This window comes from Hyaloscypha bicolor (genome assembly GCF_002865645.1).
Source record: "Hyaloscypha bicolor E unplaced genomic scaffold K444scaffold_182, whole genome shotgun sequence".
Taxonomy (NCBI): domain Eukaryota; kingdom Fungi; phylum Ascomycota; class Leotiomycetes; order Helotiales; family Hyaloscyphaceae; genus Hyaloscypha; species Hyaloscypha bicolor.
Window position 1 is genome coordinate 188,220 of NW_020194684.1, and position 24,273 is coordinate 212,492.

Below are 24,273 nucleotides of genomic sequence, written 5' to 3' on the forward strand. Positions count from 1 at the left end.
TAGACATTTTTATTAATAATTTATTAATAAAGTTTTAGTTTTTAAATTTTGAGCTTTTATTATATAATTTTATATATATTATATAAACTTTATATAATTTAAAATAATAGAATAAATTAGTAAGTTATAAAATTATAATATTAAATTTAGTATATAACTAATTTTTATCTTTTTTATAAGATTTAGAAAAGCTTTTTCTAAATAGAAAACCCTAATAATATATATATATAATTAGTAATTTATAAGTTTAATACTTATAATATAAATAGTAATTAGTTATAATAATAAAAGGCTATTAATTTTACTAATTAATACCTATAATATCTGAGATTTATTATATATTTTTTAGTTATATATATTCTTATATATATTATAACTATATTTCTTTTCTAGAATTTTATTTCTAAGATTTATTAATCTATTCTAGTAAAATATTTAATTAATTATATATTTAATTAAAATAAACTTCTAGTATTTTAGGAAATAGTTTTACTAATATAATCTAAATAATAAATATAAAAATCGTCTAATTAGATTAGGGCTAAATAAGCGAGAAAAAATAGTAATTATATTTCAGATATAAAAGCTAGTTAGTAATTATAATTTTATTTAGGAACTAAATATTCTAATTAGCTTAATCTAAAATATTAAGGTACTGTTTTATAAAATTAATATTATTTATTAAATCTTATATTAAAATAATCTAAATAGTTTTATAAAAAGAATTTAATAAAATATTTATATAAGAAACCTATATAAATATTTCTAAAGTTCTAGAAATTATTTATAAGCTCCTAGAAATATATATTAATTAATTATACTAATTTCTAATTAGGACTAGTATAAAAACTAGTAGTTAATTCAGATAATTCTTTATTTCTATAAAAGAATTTCTTTATATTACTATATATTCTTTTTTTTCCTAATAATTATATATATAATAACTTTTTCTATTATTATTTTCTAGTTTCTTTTTTTGTTCTTTTCCAAGTTTTCTTTAATTATTTTTAAATAATTCTATAATATTTTTTAGCTTTATTATTTACTAATATAATTATAAATATAAAAATAATTTTATAGCTTTCTTTTCTATTATTAATAGATATTTGAAATATTTCAAGTATTTATTTATTAATTTTTTTATCTTATATATTATAATATCTAATAAAAAGTATTATAATTATTATAATAAAAGTTCTAAATTTTATATTTTAGTAAGTTCTTTAGCTTTAATATTTATTAAAGCTAATATAATTTCAGATTTCTTATTATTTATTAGAGGCTTATTAGTTTTAGGAAAATATTATTATAACTTTTAAGAAATTCTTTAAAAAATATCCTAAATAATATTATATTATTAAAAATAAGTTTATTAATTAGGTTTTTAAAAACTAGAAAAAGTATTTATTAAATTTTTAGAATTCTGTTTTTTGTTTTAATAAGGCTAATAAGAATATTATTTGAATTAATATTTTAAAAATAAACTTTTTCTAATATATTTAGATATTTATTAATTCCTTAAAGAAATATTATAAAGTTTATTTTTAAAGCATTAAGCTTATTATTAAAATTACTATCGAGATTTCTATATAATCTATTATTAGTATTTAAGTATTAATAATATAATATTTATAATTATTCGGGATTTGATTTTAGAAGTTCGGACTTTTTATAAAATATATAAAGCTATTATAAGTTTTTTATCTACTTCTTTTAATATTTTTAATACTAATATTATTATAATATAATTATATTTTATTAAAAAATAAGCGAATTCCGGAAATTATTATATAATTCTTTACTAAGTTCTAAATAAGGCTAATATTTAATATTTTAGGAATTAGAAATTAGGAATTAGAAATTAGGAATTTATTTATTTAAAGTATTTATAGCTAGTTTATCTATAATAAATCTTTTTTAATTCTAAATCTTTTTTTAATAATTTAAATATAATTCTTATAAGCCTTAATAAAACTCTAGAAAACTTTTATAAATAAAAAAACCTTAAAAAAAAACGTTTTTATTACTATTTCGGGGGTTTTTTTAGTTATTTAAATTTTCTTTTTTCTTTAAATAGCTCTTTTTTTTTAGTAATTCAGAATTCTTTTCAATTTTAAGAAATTATTAAAAAATAGTTTTGGATTTTAAACTATAATTTAAATTATATAATTTTAGAAATTCCTTAGAATTTTTAAAATTAAAGAAAATAAATAACTAGATATTATAATTTTTAAGCCAGGCTTTTTATTTAATTAAATACTATTATTTCTTATTTCTATTATCTTATTAGTAATTAATAATAGCTTTTATTTCTTATTTCTATTTTTTATTATTATTTACTAATTTCGGAACTTCTTTAAAAAAAAATATAAATATAATTCTTGATTTTTTTTATTATATATTTTTTAAAAAGAAAAATATAAAAAATTAAATATAAATGATTATATATATTTAATAGTTCTAATTTATATACTAAATTATTAATATATTTAAAAACTTTAAACGAATTTATTAATTTTAGTTTAAGCTTTTTTATCTTAAATTTAATATTTTTTAGGCTTTTTTAAAATAATATTTAATTAATTAATATTTATTATAATAGATTTCCGGATTATTTTATATATAATATTATAAATCCTTAAGCTTTTTTTATTTTATTTTAAAGATTTCTAGCCTTTTATATATAGCTAGTATTTTTAGAATTCTATAGAAATTAAAAATAATATTTATAATATATATATAAATTTTTTTTTTATAAAATCTAATATTTTAAATTATTATATATAAATTTCATAAAAGATAATTTCTTAAACTAGTTATTTTTTTTAAATATTATAATAATATTTCAAGTAATATTTCAGGGCCTGATTTTATTTTTTTATTTAATTATTTAATTAAAAATAATTATTAGTATAGCTATTCCTTTAGGAGTTATGTATATAGTCACAAAACACGGGATACGGGATATAGGTAATAAGACATGGGATACGGGATATAGTTATATAACCCCGCGTCCTATAGGTAACTCGACTAGTAAATTAGACCCTATTAGGCTTAGCAGATTTAGGGATCGCATATTAATACCACGATACTATATTCTCTACTTCTGAATAATAACTTTACTAACCTTATATAAATAGTATTCTATAATTATATAATAGTACTATATATTACTAGTAAACTAATAATAATAAACTGTATTTAAATACTATTTATATATTAAATATAAATAAAAAGCAAATTAGAACTAGCTAGTAAATATTATTTTTTAATTAAAATAATTCTATTAGAAAAGCTAAAAATCGAGAAAATATATTTTTATATAATTTTAATAAGTTTTAAAAAGTTAATTATTTTATAATATATAATATATTTTATTATTTTAGAATACTAATAAATAATTATAAAAATTAAATTAAAATTAGAATCTTTTATTAAGTTTTTATATAATAATAGACCTATAATAAAATCTATAAAGATTTTATTCTTAAGTTCTTTAGGCTATGAATAAACTATTAAATAAACTATATAGCTAATATTTCTTAGCTTTAACTTTTTAATAAATATTATATTCTTAATAATATTTATAAATATCTTTTTTTATATTTTTCTAATACTAGAATCTTTTAAAAAACTCGAGAGTTTTCTTTATTTTATAATATCTGGATATTAAATTATTATAATAAAGCTTTATAACTTTTTAATATAAAGCAGAATTATTAAATATAATAATTCTTAAATAACATTTAAATAGGCTCAAATTATTTTTTTAAATTTCTTTTTTTTTAAGTATTTTTTTTACTAAACTTCTATTTTAAAATATTCTAATATTAAGAATTATTTCTTTAAATTATTTAAATAATATCTAGAAAAGATTTAGATAAAAGAACTAATATTATCGTTCTTTTAATAGTTATATATATTTATATATAAAGAATTAGATATTTATAATTATTTAATTTAAAAATTCGAGAAACTAAAAAGTTTTTAGTTTTATTAAATAATATAGTTATAAATATCTTTATTATTTTAGCTATAATATAAAACTTTTATAATATTTTCTTATATTTTATTTTTTAAATAATTCTATAAATAAGAAATCTATAAAATAATCTATTTATTTATCTTATAATAAATATTTCTTTTTAGCTATTATAAATATAACAAGTATTAAATAATATTTAATTTAAAAAAAAAGCCTTTTAAATATTTATAAGAACCTCTAAATTATAATTATAAAAGCTTTCTTTAATTTATTTTAAAAAATTAAAAGCCAAGTTATATTAATAGAATTTTTTTATAATTAGGACTTTTATTAGATTCGTTTATTAGATTTAAAGTACTTTTATAATAAATAATATTAAAATTATATATTATAAGCTATATTATTTAATATATTTAATAGTTTTTTAAATATTTTATTTTTATAAAATATTAGAGATTATTATAATCTATAATGATTTTAATTATAAACTTGAATTCTTTAAAATAATAGTACTAATATTTAAAGGCTTTAATAATTATAAGCAATTCCCTATTATAAATACTATAATTATATTTAACTTTAAAAAGTTTCCGGAATTAAAATATTATTAAATACTAGTATTTCTTAAAACTATTATTAAAATTAACTTATTATAAAATAATATTAATAATTATAAATTTTAATATATTAGTTTTTATTAGTTTACTAGAAATATATAATACTATTATATAGTTATAAAATACTATTTATATAAATTAGTAAAATAAGAATTTATTAATATAGCTATTTCTTTAGGAATTATATATATAATTACGAGATATAAAATACGGAATATAAATAATAAAATATAAAATACGAGATATAGTTATATAACTTTATATTCTATAAATAACTCGATTAGTAAACTAGATTTTATTAGGCTTAATAAATTTAGAAATTATATATTAATATTATAATATTATATTTTTTATTTCTAAAAAATAATAACTTTACTAATCTTATATAAATAGTATTTTATAATTATATAATAATACTACATATTACTAGTAAACTAATACTAATTAGTTTATATATATAAATTAGAGAAAATTTTAAATTAGTTCTAAAAGTATTTAATAGACTAAAATAAATTTAGTCTATTTTATATTAAAGAAGAAAATTATTTATTAACTTTATAAAAGTATTTAATAACTTATAGAAAGGATATTAGCTTTTACTAATTAATAAATAGTTAGCTATTTAATTATTTAATTATTTAATTTCTATTATTTTTTAAAACTAATTTCTTTTAATTCTAAGACTATTTTCTTGAAAACTATCTTTTCTATTTATATAATATTCGTATTTATAAAACTTCTTTCCGAAATACATATTCTATATATGCCTTTAAAGCTCTTTAATTACTATTTCGATTTTACTATTAAATCGAATTCTTTAAGCTTTAGATCCTCCCGGAATTATAATATTTTACTTCCTAAATTTCTTATTATAAACGAAATATTTAAGAATAAAATATTTATTTTAATACTTATAATATTTCTATATATTTAGGTATCTGATATTTCTATTAGATATCTAGTATCTAGATATCTAGAGTATCTAGTATCTGAATCTAATATCTAAATCAGGTATTTAAATATCTAAATATTTTTATTACTAAACTCTTTTTATAAATCTATTATAAACCATATATATATACTAGAAAGAACCTGAACTCGGTTTAATATAAATACTAATAAGAGAAAGAAGCTAATTAAGAAATAGGAAAATAGTATTAATCTAGTAATTATAATAAAAACTAATTTTTAGAAATATCTAATTATTAAGAAATATTAGTATATTTTATATAAAAAGAGTAATAATAATTTATAGAACTTATTTTAGAATAACTTTAAAAACTTTAATATTATAATATATAATTTAATTAATTATATATTTATATAAAATCTTTAAGTCTAATTTTAATATAATAGTATTTATATTAAATAGAACTATAAAAACCTTACTATTATATAATTCTTTATTAACTTTATTTAAAAAAAAGCATATAGAATAAAGCTAATATTATTAATAATAGTCTAATTAGAATAGATCTTTTTTAGGAACCTATTATATTAGTTTATTTTATTTTAGATAAAATTAGATATAAAGAAATTAAGCTATTTATTTATTTCTTTTAAATTAAGGCTATTTACTATTTACTATTTTTATTATTATTAGTATTATTACTAAACCCGAATTTCTATTAATTAATATCTATTATTATTACTAGAAAGCTTATTAGAAAAATAATAAAAATATAATAGAACTAATAATAGTTTTAATTATAAATTTACTATTTTCCTTAATATTTACTAATATATAAAGCTTTTAGAAAAGATATTAATAAGAGCTTTTTTTACTATATTAAAGGAACTAGTATAAAACTATTTCTATAATAACTAATATAATATAATAGGCTATATTTTCTAAAAATTATATTATTTTAATAGTTTTAAGGTTTTAGTTATATAGTAAAGGCTACGGTCTTTTATATATAACTTGCGGAAATTATATAAAAAAGCTAGTTTTTCTATAATTCTAGAGAATAATTTCTTTTTAGTATTTAATTAATTAAGCTTTTATATACTATATATTATTTATACTTTATTATTTATGTTTTTAATCTTATTATTTTACTATTAAGTTATATTTTATATTCTAGTATATTTTATATAAGCTTTTATTTTATTATAATTTCTTTCTTATATATTTTATAATAAGTAATATAAAAAGAATTAAAACTTTATAATTAAGGTAATATTCTTATAAAGTTCTAAGGAATTTTTATAAGGCAAATTATTAGTTTAATAAATTAGAAAAGAAAAAGGCTATTATAATACCTTAAGCCTAAAACTAAAATATTAAGAATATATAAGTATTAATCTTAGTATCTTATATTAATTTCTAATATATCTAGTAACTTAAATATAGATTAGTTATAAGATATAATTACTAGTATAATATATAGAAATAATAAAAATAGAGGCTAATTATAAAAGAAAAAGAAATAAAAGAAAAAGAAATAAAGGAAATAAAATAAGAAATATTATACTAAAATAATATAAGTTAGACCTTAATTAGAAATAAACTTTAGTATTTAGAAATAAAATTATATTATTAATTTATATATTATTTTTTAGTTATAATAAAGACTAAAATAAAAATAATATTAGTTTTAATAAAAAAGCTTATTTCTAAATTCGGAAAAGATATCTAAAAAAAGAAATACTTTTAATTTTAAATAAAATAATAAATAGAAACTAGAAATAAAAAAATTAAAAAATTAGAAATAAGATATTATATAAATTATCTAAAGAAGCTTCTAGAAAAAGAAAAGAATACTAAGTAAAAATAAAAAAGAGAATTATAGTATAGTAGGCTATATTCTTTAAAAATTATATTATTTTAGTAGTTTTAAGGTTTTAGTTATATAGTAAAAGCCATAGCCTTTTATATATAACTTACGGAAATTATATAAGAAAGCTAGTTTTTCTATAATTCTAGAGAATAATCTCTCCTGAGTATTTAATTAATTAAGCTTTTATATATTATATACTATTTATACTTTTAATTTATTATTTTATTATTAAGTTATGTTTTATACTCTAGTATACTTTATATGAGTTTTTGTCTTATTATAGTTTCTCTTCTATATTAGCTAATAGCTTTAAAATATTAATATATTATATATTTGAAATATTCTAAAATAGTATTAGATTAATATTTATTTAGACTCTTCTAATTAGATTATAATAAATATTAGAAAGTAATTTACTAATAAGGAATTTACTTAGTTTATAAATATTATAGAAACTAAGATTAAAATTATTTCTATAAAAGCTTATAATTTCGTCGGAATTATAAAATATTATTATAACCCGATTTAATATATTTATCTTATTATTATAGCCAAAATTAATAGAATTAATAAAAATATTATATTTTAAATAGTTTTTAAAGCTATTAATAATTTTATTAAACCTAATAATATTATTTTAATTCTTTTAGTTTATAATATTTTATTTTAAATAACTAAATATAATACTTTATTACTAATTATATTATAATAATTAGTAATATTTAAAAAGATAATAATAGAAATTTAGAAGCTTTAAACTAGATATTAAATTATAAATACCCTAAATACCCGAAATAGTTCTAGTATTACTAATATTTATAAACTTTTTTTAAATTCGGATATTTTTATATAATATAAAGAAAATACTAATTAATTTAGTAATTAGAATAAGCTATATAAACTAGTAGCTATTAATAGAAAGAACTATATACTAATTCTATTATATAATAATATTATCTTTTATTTACTTTTTATAAAACTATTTTATATAAAAGATATTAAGATTATTATTAATAGCTCTAAACCTAAAACTATTTCTGAACTTTATAATAAAATTAAAAGTAATATAAATATAATTTCTTTTATTATTCCCGTTATTTTACTAAAATATAATAAAAAATACTTTTATAAGAACCCGGATTTTATAATATTCCTATAAAATAATAACTTATATAAGAACTTTTACTAAATTAAAATTATTAGCTTTCTAGAAAAAGATATATTTAAGGTTATTTCTAGATCTTAAATACTAAAAGAAATATATATTTTTAATTTCCGGTTTATTAATAAGATTAAGAATAAGAATATGAAAAGAAAGTTTAAAAAGTCGAAACTAGTTATCTAAGTTTATAATAATAATAAGAAATATATAATATTAATATAATTATTTACTATTTAATATATTAGTTAGAGAATTATTTTTAGTATTATTATTATAATAATAATAAATATTATAGAATTATATTTATATAATATTTTATAAGCTTATATCTAATTAATAACTTTATTTAATTATAATTTCTATATTAATTTACTTTATAAGCTTATTAAAAAGCTAAATCTAAAGAATAATTCTATTTTAAAGATTATAAAACTATTATAGTTATTATAATATATAGTATTAGTAGGGATTAGACTAGAGCTAGTAAGATATCTAGTATCTAAAAGAAATATCTAGTATCTAAATAAGGCATCTATAATTACCTAATTATTATATATAACTCCGAGCTTAAACTAGTATATAAACCTATATATAGCTCGTAATTATTTAGATCCAAGGCTTTTTTAAGATTCTTTTCTCTCTTTAGCTTTAAATTATTAAAATAGAAATAGCCTAATTATATCTTCCAGGCCCTAGATCTTATACTTATAATAAAAACTATTATATAATATACTAGAAACTAGGAATTACTAGTTTAAAACTTACTATTTCTATTATACTAATAAGCTTTTTATAAAATAATTAATTTATAACTTTTACTTTTTCTATAATAAGTAATTTTTTAAAATTATTAGCCTTTAAACTAATAATATTCTATTTATTAGAACTAATAATTTTATAAAAATAGAATAACTAAAGTTCTAAAAAACTAAATTCTTGACTAAAAAGTATAAATACCTTACTTTTAATTATAATCTCAAGTTTAATAAAAGTATTATTTATATAAATACTACTAGAATTACTTTTATATAAAAATACTAATATAAAAACCTTTAAATTATTTTTATAAAAAATATTATTACTATAAGTAATAGAAGTACTATATATTAAGATTTCTTTATTAAGAACTAATATATTATCTAATATATTAGAGAAATATATATTATATTAATTTATTAACTAGAAGCTTTATATAACCTATTAATTATTATTTAAGCTATTAAATCTTAAGAAATAAATATAAAGGCATTTAATAAATATATTTAATAGTAAATTAAGAATACTATTAAAGAACTAAAATTTATAAAGCTAATAAAAAAATTCTTATATTTAATTATTTTTATAAATACTTTATTTATAAATAATAGAGATCTTTTTTCCTAAATTAAATATATTCTAGTTCTAATAAACGAAACTAAATATACTAATATTATTTACTAGTTCTTTATTAAATATAAGAAAGTTACTAGAAGTATTCTAGTTTTAGAACTTTATAATATAACTTATAGCTTTAATATAAGTGCTTTAGTTAAATCTATAATTAATAAAATACTAGAAAGAGAACTATTATTAATAGTTTATATAAATTCGAAGTTATTATATAAATATTTCATTAAATTAGAAACTATTTAAAAAAAAGCATCTAATAATTAATATAATATATATTTATTCGATATATAAATAATAAAAGATTATAGAAATTAAATAGATTAAGAGAAAATTAAATCCTGTTAATTCTAAAATAAAATTAAAGCTAATAAATACTTTTAAATACTTAATTAATATAAATATTAAATAATTAAATATAGAGAAATAGATTAAATATAAATAAAATAAGAAATAAATATATAAAATAAGGGAATATTATAGGAAAGAAAGTTATATATAAAAGGCTATAGCCTTTCGTATATAATTAAAACCTTAGAAATAATATAAATATATAAAGTATTTAGGAAATCTAATATTAGACTAGATTAGAGAATTTATATATAATTAGAAAAAAATACTATTTTTCGCGTTTTTTAAATAGTTTTTAGTATTAATATAATTATTTCTTTAGAAATTATATATATAATTACGAGATATAGGATATAAAATATAAGTAATAAGATATAAAATATAAGATATAATTATATAACCTTATATTTTATAAGTAACTCGATTAATAAACTAGATCTTATTAGGCTTAATAAATTTAGAAATTATATATTAATATTATAATATTATATTTCCTATATTTAAAAAATAATAACTTTACTAATTTTATATAAATAATATTATATAATTATATAATAGTATTATATATTACTAATAAACTAATAGAATTATAATATTATAATATTAATATATAATTCCTAAATTTATTAAACCTAATAGAAACTAGCTACTAGTTAAGTTACTAATATAATATAAGATTATATAATTATTACTTATTATTTATATTTTATTATTTCTAGTTATTTCTATATTATATAATTATATTATATAACTATTAATAATTATAGCTATACTAATATTAGAACCTTTTTAAAAAATATGAAAAATAGTACTTTTTTTTAATTATATATAAACTTTCTAATTCGGTTTAATACTAGATTTTTTAAATATTTTATATATTTATATTATTTTTAAGATTTTAATTATATATTAAAAGCTATAGCCTTTTATATATAATTTCCTTTCCTATAATATTTTCTTATCTTATATATTTATATTTATTAATTTAATCTAATATTAGATATCTAAATATCTAAATATTTAAATATTAGATATTAAAGAAATCTTTATATATATCTTTCTATTTTATATATCTTTTTATTTTATATATTTATTTCCTATTCTATTTATATTTAATTTATTTCTCTATATCTAATTATATAATATTTATATTAATAAGGTATTTAAAAGTATTTAATAGCTTTAATTTTATTATAAAATCGATAGGATTTAATTCTTTTTTAATTTATTTAATTTCTATAATTTCTTATTATTTATATATTAAATAAAAATATATTATATTAATTATTAGATATTTCTTTTAAATAGTATCTAATTTAATAAGGTATTTATATAACGACTTTAAATTTATATAAATAACTAGTAATAATTCTATTTCTAGTATTTTATTAATTATAAATTTAACTAAAGTATTTATATTAAAACTATAAGCTATATTATAAAGTTTTAAAGCTAGAATACTTCTAGTAATTCTTTTATATTTAGTAAAAAACTAGTAAATAATATTAGTATATCTAGTTCTATTTATTAAACTAGAATATATCTAATTAGAAAAAGAGATTTCTATTATTTATAAATAAAGTATTTATAAAAATAATTAAATATAAGAATTTTTTTATTAGTTTTATAAATCTTAGTTCTCTAGTAATATTCTTAATTTACTAATAAATATATTTATTAAATATCTTTATATTAGTTTCCGAGAATTTAATAGCTTAAATAATAATTAATAAATTATATAAAGCTTCTAGTTAATAAACTAATATAATATATACTCTTTTAATATATTAGATAATATATTAGTTTTTAATAGAAAAGTTTTAATAAATAGTCTTTTTTATAAAAATAATTTAGAGGGTTTTATATTAGTATTTCTATATAAAAGTAATTCTAATAATATTTATATAAATAATACTTTTATTAAACTTGAGATTATAATTAAAAATAAGGAATTTATATTTCTTAGCTAAAAACTTAGTTTTTTAAAGCTTTAATTACTTTATTTTTATAAAATTATTAGTTTTAATAAATAAAATATTATTAGTTTAAAAGCTAATAATTCTAAAGAAATATTTATTATAAAAAAGACAAAGATTATAAGTTAATTATTTTATAAAAAGCTTATTAATATAATAGAAATAATAAGTTTTAAACTAGTAATTTCTAGCTTCTAATATATTATATAATAGTTTTATAATCTTTAGAATAGAATTATTTTTTAGATTTAGCTTTCTAATAAACTTATAAGATATTATATTAATATAATAATAATACTAAAAATAATTTTCTAGCTAATATATTAAATAATAAATAATTATATTAATACTATATATTTCTTACTATTATTATAAGTTTAGATAACTAGTCTTAACTTTTTAAGCTCTTTTTCTATATCCTTATTCTTAATCTTATTAATAAATCAAAAATTAAAAATAATTTTTTTTTTAATATTTGAGATCTAGAAATAATATTAAATATATTTCTTTCTAAAAGGCTAGTAACTTTAATTTAATAGAAGTTTTTATATAGGTTATTATTTTATAGAAATATTATAATATCCGGAGTTTTATAAAAGTATTTTCTATTATATCTTAGTAAAATAGCGGGAATAATAAAAGGAATTATACTTATATTATTTTTAGTTTTATTATTAAATTCGGGAATAAATTCAGATTTAAAACTATTAGTAATAACTTTAATATCTCTTATATAAAAGGGCTTTATAGAAATTAAACAAAAAATAGTATTATTATATAATAAAGCTAATATATAGTTTTTTTATTAATAGCTATTAGCTTATATAATCTATTTTAATTACTAGATTAATTAGTATTTCTTTTATATTAAATAAGAATATTTAAATTCAGGAATAGTTTATAGATATTAATAGTACTAGAATTATTTCGGGTATTTAAAATATTTATAATTTAATATCTAGCTTAAAGCTTCTAAATTTCTATTATTACCTTTTTAAATACTACTAATTATTATAATATAATAAATAATAAGGTATTATATTTAGTTATTTGAAATAAAATATTATAAATTAAAAGAATTAAAATAATAATATTAGATTCTATAAAGTTATTAATAGCCTTAAAAGCTATTTGAAATATAGTATTCTTATTAATTCTATTAACTTTAGCTATAATAATAAAATAAATATATTAAATTAAATTATAATAGTATTTTATAATTCTAATAAAATTATAAGCTTTTATAAAAATAATTTTAATTTTAGTTCCTATAATATTTATTATAATTTAATTAAAAGAGCCTAAATAGTTATTAATCTAATATTATTTAAATATATTTCAAATATATATTATATTAATATTCTAAAACTATTAGCCGATTTAATATTAAATACTTTTATTAATAATATAAAATATAAGCTTATTAGAAATATAGAAAATATTAATAATAATAGAATAATTAAAGCTAATATTATTTCTTAAATTAAACTTGAATTATTTAAATAATTAGCTATATTTCCAGTATTATTTATAGTATTTTATAAAATATTTAAGAGCTTTTATATTAATATTATAGCTTGCTTATTCTAATATATTCTAAAGTTTACTAATAAATAAATAGCTAAATTAATAATATAGATATTATAATTCGATTTTTATAAAAAAGCAAGAATTAGAAATAAAGAATTCGGAAATAAAGCTTTATAATATAGTATTTCAAAGCCAGAAAAAGTATTTGAAATATTATATTATTAATATATAGTTTCTAATAAAAATAATAAAATTATTAAAATAGATTTCTAGCTTATTTATATTAGCTAAACTAAATAAAAATAAAGTTTTTAAAAATATAATATAGAATTATACTTATCTAATTAATATACTTATTATTATAGATTTAATAGAAAATATAAATCTAATATTAAACTAAATATTAATTTAGTCTTTAATAATTTTATTAAGTTTAATACTATTATTAGTTTATTAAAAAACTTGAAATTAGTTAGAACTAGTAATTAAGTATTTAAAAGCTCTAATATTAATTATAATTTTATAAAAGTAATAAATATTATATCTTAATATATTATTAATTATGAAAGTCTAAATGTTTTTTATTAAGGATTTAATAGACTTTAAAATATGGTTTTTATTTATTATCTAATATATAAAAAAAAGAAAAATAAGGTTATTTATAAAAGTATTAGCTATAATTATTAGTAAAATAGAAATAATAGAAATATCTAAAAAGCTTTTAACTAAAATAAAATAAAAATCTAAATAGTAATTTTTTTTCTATTAATAAAGCTTTAAAAGTATTATTTACTAGTTTGTTTTTATTACTTTTATTATTCTCTTTACCTTTAGCTTTAATAATATATTATATATAAATATTATTAAAGTATTTATTAAAGTTACAGATATTTTGGAATCTAAACTAATTAATATTTCCATTTCTAAATCGAGCCTTTTTAGTCTTTTATTTCTCTAATATATGCTTTTATAAATAGTATTCGGGTTTCTTATATATAAAATATAATTTCGAAATTAGTTTATTATTTACTTTTATATATATATTAAAAGAGCTAGTTATTATAAAAGTAATCTTGAGCTAATTTCTTTAGTATAATAAAAAAAGCTTATATTAGTAAATATTAAGGAAAATAATAAGTTTATAATTAAAATTACTATTAAATTCATTATACTTTTATTTTTTAATATAGATTTTAGTAATTTTTATAATAAGTTTTATAATTAAAAATAAAAAAAGTAATTAGGAAATATTCGGATATAGGTTTAATAATAATAGAACTAGTAGAAATATACTATTTACTTTTAGTACTTTTATATTAGTATATAAATCTAATAAAGATATAAAATATAAAAAAAGAAATAATAATAATAATATAAAAATATTAAAAATAATAGATTCTAGATATTTTAGGAGAGAAACTATAATAAGACAAAAACTTATATAAAGTATACTAGAGTACAAAACGTGACTTAATAGTAAAATAATAAATCAAAAGCATAAATAGTAAAATATAAATAGTATATAGTATATAAAAGCTTAATTAATTAAATACTCATAAGGGATTATTTTCTAAGACTATAGAAAAACCAGCTTTCTTATATAATTTCCGCAAGTTATATATAAAAGGCCGCGGCCTTTAATATATAACCTAAATCTTAAAACTACTAAAATAATATAATTTTTAATAAGTACGGCCTGCTATACTATAATACTTATTTTTTTATAAAAATAATAAAACCTAATAAAATTAGTCTCTTAATAAGATCTAGTCTAGCTATTAATAGATTTTTATTTATTTAGATATCTTATATATTTTTTTAATAATAGAAAGTAAAATAATTATAATAATAAAAATACTAGTATTTTATTATATATATATATTACTATATTAAAGAATCTTATATAAATATAATATTTCTAGAAATTCAAGCTTATTAAAGTTCTTTTAATAAGTGAAATCTTTAAAATTATATCTAAATAATTTCTAAAAGTTATTATTAATTATTTTATAAAAAATATATTAAAATAGTTTAATATTTAAGAATTCGAATATCTCGTATATTATAATAGTATCTAAATTAATTTCATATCTTTATTTTATTACTATTTCCTTAAAATTATTATTTTTTATAAATATAAAATAATTAGATTAAATAAATCTAATAAAGAAATTATTTACTATAATAAATTCTATTATTATATATTTTATAGGCTTATATCTAGTTTAAAATATAGTAATTCGTAAAAAAAAAAAATAGATTTATAAAAAGGAAAATAGTTTACAAAATAAATAAATAAAAATTTCGTTTATAATAAGAAATTTAGAAAGTAAAATTTTAAAGAATAAAATATCGAGATTTCGAAAAAACCTAATAATTCTAAAGCTTAAGAGCTCCAGATATTTAGGTAATTATAAGAAAAGTAGTTTTATAAGATAGTTAAATAATTAAATAACTAATTATTTAATATTTAATAAGAAATAATATTTTTCTTTTTTATAAAACCGAATTATAAATAAAGATAACTATTATTTTTCTTCTTTAATATAGTATAATTAGGCTTTAGTAAAATTAAATACCTTTCTCTTTTTTATAGAACCGAATTATAAATAAAAGTAATAATAATTATTTCCTTTTTAATATAAAATAATAGCTTTATTTTTAAGAAATCGAATCTTAAATAAATATAACTTAATTCTTTTTATTATTTAATTTATATATATAAACTAATTAGTATTAGTTTAGTAGAAATATATAATACTATTATATAATTATAAAATACTATTTATATAAATTAGTAAAATAGTTATTTTTCCCGAAATAAGAATTATAATATTATAATATTAATATATAATTCCTAAATCTACTAAGCCTAATAAAGACTAGCTACTAGTTAAGTTATTTATATAATACGAGATTATATAATTATTACCTATTATTTATATTCTATTACTTCTAGTTATTTCTATATTATATAACTATATTATATAACTATTAATAACTATAGCTATACTAATAGTTTTAATATAAACCTTTTTAAAAAGATTAAAATAAACTAGAATAAATATTATAATAAAAGCTTTTTTTAAAACCTTAAAGCTTCTAGCTATTTTATTTATTTATATAAAGAAATCGGATTTTTAGCTCTTTTCTATTCTTTTAAAAGATTTATTTAGCTTATAATTATTTATAAATAATAATAAATAATTCTATAATAGAAATTAATAAATCCAAGAAATACTTAAATATTATAAAATAATTCTAATTCTAGCTATTTAATAATATTATAAACCTATTTAGGATTTATTCGAATATTTTCTATTTTAATAAAAAAATCTAAGAATTCGATTTCCTTAATATTAAACTCGCATTTATTAAGTTTATAAAACAGGTTATTTTTATTTTTATTTCGGGAATAAATAAGAATATTATTTAAATAAATAATTATAAAATAATTTAGGAACTTTATAAATATAATATTAATATATATTTAAAATATAACTAGTATATTAGCTAGACTAAAAGATATTATAAGATATTTAAAATAGCTATAATAGGTTTTAAAAGTTATTTTTTACTTATATTTTTTATAAATTCTTATTTAATAATATATATTTTTAAAATTTAATTTTTATAAAGATTTTAGCTTTTTAAAGCTAATTAAGAGTTTTATTAATAAAAGAAAACAAATACTAATTTTTAATTATAATTTAATTAAGTTTATAAAAATTAATATAAAAATATAGCTTTCTATTTTTTTTAGAAATAAAAGAAATAAGTATTTCTATAAGGCTTTTATTAGATTTTATTTAATATTTATAAAATATATTTTATAAATATAAATATAATACTTCTAGTTAGGTTTTTAATAAATTATATAAAGATCTATATAAAACTATACTATTTATATTAATAGAGTATTTAATACTATTAAAATTAGGAAATTTCGAAGCTTTATTAGAATTAAAATCCTTTAAGAAATTTTTATATTTATTATTCTAGAAATATATAAATATTTTTAAGGCTTCTTTTTAGAAAATATTAATTTATTATATTAAAATCTTTTATTTAATATTACTAGAATTATATAATAAAATAAAGATCTAATAACTATTATATATATATAGAACCTATTATTTAAGATAATTATATTTATTTTTAGTTAAAAATAAAACTTGAAATATTAGTTTAATATATAAATTAAGCTTTTTATTAAATTCTTTTAATATTAGAATCTTAATATTATTAGACTATATAAATATATATATTTATTATTTTTTAATATAGTTTATATATTATATAAGAGTTATTTTATAAAATTATATATTAAAAACAAGGTTATAAAAGCTAATATTCTTATTTTTATAAAACTAGAACTTAAAAAAAAAAAATTTATTATAATTATCTATAATAAATATTTTAAGATTATAGGCTTAATAGATTTTAAATCTGTTTTTATAAAAGATTATAAATTCTTAATTATATTTAATTAAAATAATAAAGTTCCGGCTTTAAATCTAATTATTATTAAGGAAATTATAATCTAATTTAATATTACTAAATTTATTATATATTTCTAAAATATCTATTTCTAGTTATATTAATCTTATTTAAATAGTTATATAAAATAATATACTCTTTTTATTATAGCTAAAATTATTAATATTTAAAATTTAGTCTTTTTTTAAATTTTTTTAAAAAGGGGTTTTTTTAAAGTACTTTTTTATAATAATATAAACCTATTTTATAAATCCCTTAACTCTTTTATAATTTTAGCCTTATTAGAGTTCTATTAAGTCTATTTATTATATTTAAAATACTTTATATTTCCTAAAAAGTGTTTTTTCTAATTATAAGTCTAATAAACTATATTTAAAATAGAACTAGTATTCTAGTAAAGTCTAAAAGAAACTAAAATACTATTTGAGAATTTCTTATATAATTTTCGGAACTTATTTTACCTTTTTTAATAGCTTTATAAATTAGAATTTACTAAGTTAAAGTTTTTAAAAATAGAATTATTTTTATTAGATTTTTCTATTTTTACTTTCCTTAATTTAAAATAAGTAATATATTCTATTTTCTAAGCTTTTTTAAGCTATTTAAGAATAGATATTATTTTAATTTCTAAAAAAATAGAAAATAAATATTTAATAAGTCTTATAATTAAATAGAATAATATTAAGAATTCTAATCTAACTTCTTTTAGGGCAAAAGTTCTAGTTAATTTCGAAAATAATTATTCGAATATATAATTTAGTAATTATTTTATTATTTTTCTAATAAAGACTTCAAAGTTCCTTAAAAATATTTTATTAATAAATTTAAAGTATTTAGAATATATTAGCTAAATAGGCTTTAAATTACTTTTAATAAATCTTATATAATAATAGGCTTTATTTTATTATAGTTTTCTAAATATTATAAGATTTATTTCTAAAAAATACTTATAATAGAATTAATTTTAGAAGAATATCTATTATAAGTTTAAAATTAGATTCTAAAGATTACTTTTTAGAAAAATACAAATATTTTCTATTTTTTAAGAAACTTTCTATAATATAAATCAGGTATTCGAATTTTAAAAAGCTTTTTTTAGTTTAAATATATTTTCAGAATATTATATAATAGCTTCTAATAAATAGTATTAAAATTATTCTCAAGATTTATTATATTAGAAAAGGAAATAAGTTCTAATTCTATTTCAGGAAATTCTTTAATAGAAATTATTAAAGAAAATAAAATAAATTTATAAATAAAGTTTTTATAAAATATAATAAATTATAAGATATTCTAAAACGTATTCTTATATTATTCTAATTATAAAATATATTAATTAATTATATTTACTAATTTTTACTTTTACTAAAATACTTTAATTTTAGTATATAAGCCCTATTTTATAGTTTAAATAATAATAACTTGGGTATTAATATTATAATAAAACAATATTATTATATTATAATAATAATATATAGATAGATTTCAAAGAAAAGAGGTGTGGCACGGGTGGCCAAAGCTTAAATACAGTGAGTATGGTCACGTGAGCCTGCACGTGACTACTAGCACATAATTGCTATGCAATAATTAATCTCGGTATTTTAATTATTACCAGAATTATTTTCGTTATTATTACTAGTTCTTAAAGGCTCCTAAAGGGCCCTATTAAAAGTATTAAACGAACCTTTATTATTACCTATATTAGGATTAATTTAGTCGACTTCCTTTATAGAAATAGCTTTAGTAAAAGGTTTTATATTTTATAGATTTCGAAATATAATTATTTATTAAATTATCTCTTTTAAAAATAGAGAAATTAGCTTATAAGATATTTATTAATAAGTAATAAGATAATAGAATAAATTAGTAAGTTATAAAATTATAGTATTAAATTTAATATAAAACTAATTTCTATTTCTTTTATAAGATTCAAGAAAGCTTTCTTTAAATAGAAAACTCTAATAATATATATATAATTAGTAATTTATAAACCTAATACTTATAATATAAATAGTAGTTAGTTATAATAATAAAGGGCTATTAATCTCGCTAATTAATACCTGTAATATTCGAGATTTATTATATATTTTTTTAGTTATATATAACCCTATATATATTATATATTTTTTCTTATAAAATTTAAAATAAAATTATTTTAAAAATAATAAAAAATATTTCAAGCCTTTTTATTATATATATTATATTTATTAAATATAAAAGACTAATTTTTTTCAAGTTTAAACTTATAATACTAATATTTAATTTAATTAAAATAAGAGTTTTAATAAAATATAAATTTCTATTTATATAAATTATATATAATATTAGATTTTAAGCTTTAAGATAACTTATATATATATATTTTATAAAATAGATTAAAATTTAAACTTCTATTAATATTTACTTAAATAATTTAAGAAAGAAAATATAAAAAATCAAGAAAATAATATCTTTATTTTTAAAGCAGTTTTTAATTAATAAGACTTTCAATTTTATCTTGAAAAAAATTGATTTTATAATCTTAAGTTGAATTTTATTTAATATTAAAAAACCGCTTATTAATAAAGGCGTTGTGAGTTAAGATATTAATTATTAGTTTTAAGGGTTTTTGGTATAAACTCGCGTGTTTTGGTGCGGGACTTCGGTTAGAGCAGCACGAATAAAGTCAACAGACTTTGTTAGGATATTGCTAATAGGGACCGGTGTTATTGAAGTTGAGATGTGAAGAAGAGCGATGCTGTGCATACAACAAATGTCCGAAACCTCCGAAACGTCTCCAGACCGGACATCGGAACACGTGAGTATCATTCAAGTGCTAGACTGCCCACCTCCCTGAAATCCGTCCCTACATCAATCGATGTCACCAAAAGTTGAACTCTCCGTGGTAAGGCACTCAAATTTCTCGAAATTTCCTCCAATGGAAGTCTATGAAGTCAGATGCCGGCTGGGGCACATTCGACAATGATATGACAGTTCATGGCAAGTCGTGACTGGGGACCTTCATTTTTGCGTGTGCAAGACGACCAAAGGCCGCCCCCCTCTTTTCTCGACTGTTCAGGCGCATTTTCAACTACCATTTTCACGCGTGTTGACTTTCCGTCAACTGGCCAGTCCTCATTTCCACAAACCTGGTCTCTGACCATGCTTCGAGTTGGCACATGCCATCTTGGCAACTTGGCAACTTGGCACTCAAGTATCGGCGTCTGGATACTATTCTCATTCGATGAAGAGGGCGGCGCGGGGCCGACTAATGCTTGATCAGACCACCCGCCTTGTCGAAGTATCTCCTCGTCTTGTCAACGCACATGTCAATTGGACGCACCGCCCGTCCTTTATCAATTATTTTCTTCTTCAAGATTCGCATTGCTCGATTATCCATATTTAGCCTCTGTTGAGTCACTTTTTATCAGATACAGGGGAAACGATTGCGCAGAATACTCTTTTCTTCTTCCGTTTATTGAAAAACGTTCCAGGCACATATGGTCAGCAAAAGAAATCGGACCCGTCGGTTGCGGGGAAATCCAGGGCTGAAAGATCACTTCAGGGAAGATGCTGCCAGGATCTTGGTAGATCAAATCGCTGGTACCCAATTGAGGCTTTGGGTGTGTCTTACGTTCCCGTTGACCTCCGACGCCTTGCATCCCGTGCCCGCATTCCCATTTCGTAAACCTCCTTTCCACTGCAGAGTTCTACTATTTAGCTTCTTGGCCCCTACTTGGCAGTTGATCTCTTTGGTGCTCTTCGAATATCTTCCTTTTCGTTCCAAAGTTTTTCTCTTTAGCCTCTTGGCAGCTGATCTCTATGGTGATGTTTAAACACCACCTGGCAGAGGTGAATAGTCTGTGAACATTTAACTAACAGTCACATAATGGTCGAGAATGACGCCCAAACACTTGGCGCAAGTGTGCGCAATTATTGATAAATCCTCCCTTCAATCCCATTCCTTTGACATTATCATCTCCCAACACTGTCGTGTTCACTCTTTGCATATCCTTCACCAACATAGAGTAGCAACATGAGGCTCCCTACTGCAGCAGTCTCTCTCATCCTCCTTGGTCTCGCTTCCGCCAAAACCATCACGGTCACGACCACAGGCGGGAAGACCATCCAACAAGCTATCGATGATGCTCATCCAGGAGACAGAATCGTTGTCGAAAAGGGCACCTATGCTGAGCAACTGACCATCTCCAAGAATGGCATCTCTCTCATCGGCCACGAGGCAACCCTGAGCGTCCCTGGCACTCCTTTCCACAACACTTGTTCCGGCCTCGCTGGCCCGGACGTTACAAACCAAGTTGATCCAACCGTCGATACCCAGGCTGGGATCTGTATCACCGGTACCGACGTTTCTCTCGCCAGGTGGGAGTTTGAACACCGAAAGTTCAACTCCGTCGGGAGCACTGTCAAAGAAGTCTCTGTCAAAGGCTTCACGGTGAACGGCTTTGGGTTAGGGGTGGCAGTGGTTGGGGCACGGGATACGACTGTGTCGGGCAACACACTCATCGACAACAACTTCTACGGCGCCCTGACTGTGGGCTCTAAGAACACTGTCTTCAAGCACAACACGGTATACTCGACGCCCCTACCATTCCCATTCATTCGCGTCATTGGAATATGCATGGACGACAGGAACCCGGTTTCTGTACATCACAATGAAATCAGCAACTACTGGGTTGGCTTGTGTTTGCAGACGAATGAAGCGAACGTCTATGAGAATCGCGTCCACGACACATGCATTGGCGCATACGTGGACCCCAACGTTGATGGTGCGAAGGTCCATGACAACGATATCTCCGGCACGGGGGCGAACTGCAGAGCCCCAGATGGCTCGGCTAACCCCATCTTCGGCGGGCAAGTGTATGGAATTGTTATGTCCGGTGCGATCAATACTGTTGTGAAGGGTAACAATATCCATGACAAGCTTGGCCTGGGATATGGTATCGCGATCATGGATGATGCTTCAGGGGCGGTTGCATCGGGGAATCTGGTTGAGAAGAACAGTGTGACGGGAAACGAGATTGATATCCACGTTGAGACGATAGGAAAAAAGAATGTGGTGAAGAAGAACAATATATGTGCTTCTTCGTTTCCGTCGGGTCTGTGCAAGTAAGGATGGAGCTTGAGGAGTTGCGAGTGTTGTTTGGGGCGCTTGGATCGCTACTTAATGTAATTCTGAGGAAATTTTGACCGCTGAGAAATAATTTGAAGGCGATGGATTTTGTTTCATTCAATTTGCAAAGTGGTTGTGACAATTGAACGGGAGAAGGGGGGTACTCGAGCCATCCAATACAATATCAATCGTTGGAAGGAACCGACTCATGTTGACTGAAGTTTGGTAGGTCTCTCGCACGGAATTCCCACGGCCTATCCGTCGTAAAGATCCAAGGAAGGCCAAAACAAAGTCTCAAGTCCGCGTCTTCGTAGAATGACTTCAAAGGACAGGGCTCATCCAGTGTTAGGAACCCTTCAATGCGATATCTCAAGCAATCGAATGGATTCGAATCGTTGACCCGTCGATTGCTACAACAGATATAATCATGTTTCGAGTCAGCGCTAGGACAGTAGCCCGCCCTGCAAACCCCGTTTGATAACTTTTGACGGAAATTCACACCTTTGAGGTCCATAGACTCGTTTAGGAAGAGTGAAAAGTCAATCCAAGAAGCAGGGTTCCCTTCTTCCTCGCCATCTGCTTGACAGAGCAGTATTACCAAGATCAAGGGCGTGGAGAGTGTTGGTATGACGGAAGATGAAAGTTCCCAAGATTCCATCTATTGTTGCAAACCCGTGCAAAGACATTATGGTAAGATGTTTCCAGTGACAACTTCAAAAAACCCTGTCATCGAGAGATACGTGGCCCTGTACGTACGCGTATTAGATCGTGAGCGCCGTGAAATAAAGTTGAAGTGATTGCAGCGAAGGGACATTTTGGAGTAAGCGAGCGAGGCTAGAGGTGACATGTCGTATCATGCGGGTTTCGTAAAAC

The 24,273-nt window shown here is 18.7% G+C and overlaps 3 protein-coding genes across 3 annotated transcripts; 2 read left to right on the forward strand and 1 right to left on the reverse strand.

The window, feature by feature from the left end:
* Window positions 1-21,656: 21,656 nt before the first annotated feature.
* Window positions 21,657-22,205, forward strand: K444DRAFT_221901 (uncharacterized protein). Its single transcript, XM_024871151.1, has one exon. It carries the CDS (start codon window positions 21,770-21,772, stop codon window positions 22,103-22,105), a length of 336 nt encoding a protein of 111 aa, XP_024727852.1. The 5' UTR covers window positions 21,657-21,769; the 3' UTR covers window positions 22,106-22,205.
* Window positions 22,206-22,368: 163 nt separating this feature from the next.
* Window positions 22,369-23,400, forward strand: K444DRAFT_499412 (pectin lyase-like protein; the record flags this gene model as incomplete). The annotated part of the gene is made up of 1 exon (XM_024873326.1): window positions 22,369-23,400. A coding segment is annotated over one exon (1,032 nt), but the record flags the coding sequence as incomplete, so codon positions are not given.
* Window positions 23,401-23,492: 92 nt separating this feature from the next.
* K444DRAFT_221897 (uncharacterized protein) lies at window positions 23,493-24,190 on the reverse strand. The gene has a single exon (XM_024871150.1). The coding sequence runs from the start codon at window positions 24,056-24,058 to the stop codon at window positions 23,585-23,587; it is 474 nt and encodes a 157-aa protein (XP_024727854.1). The 5' UTR covers window positions 24,059-24,190; the 3' UTR covers window positions 23,493-23,584.
* Window positions 24,191-24,273: the final 83 nt, after the last annotated feature.

What these genes read in the sequence shown, in the direction of transcription:
- K444DRAFT_221901 (XM_024871151.1), top strand. Translation starts at nt 21,770, where the DNA reads ATGGTCAGCAAAAGAAATCGGACCCGTCGGTTGCGGGGAAATCCAGGG.
- K444DRAFT_221897 (XM_024871150.1), bottom strand. Translation starts at nt 24,058, where the DNA reads ATGGAATCTTGGGAACTTTCATCTTCCGTCATACCAACACTCTCCACG.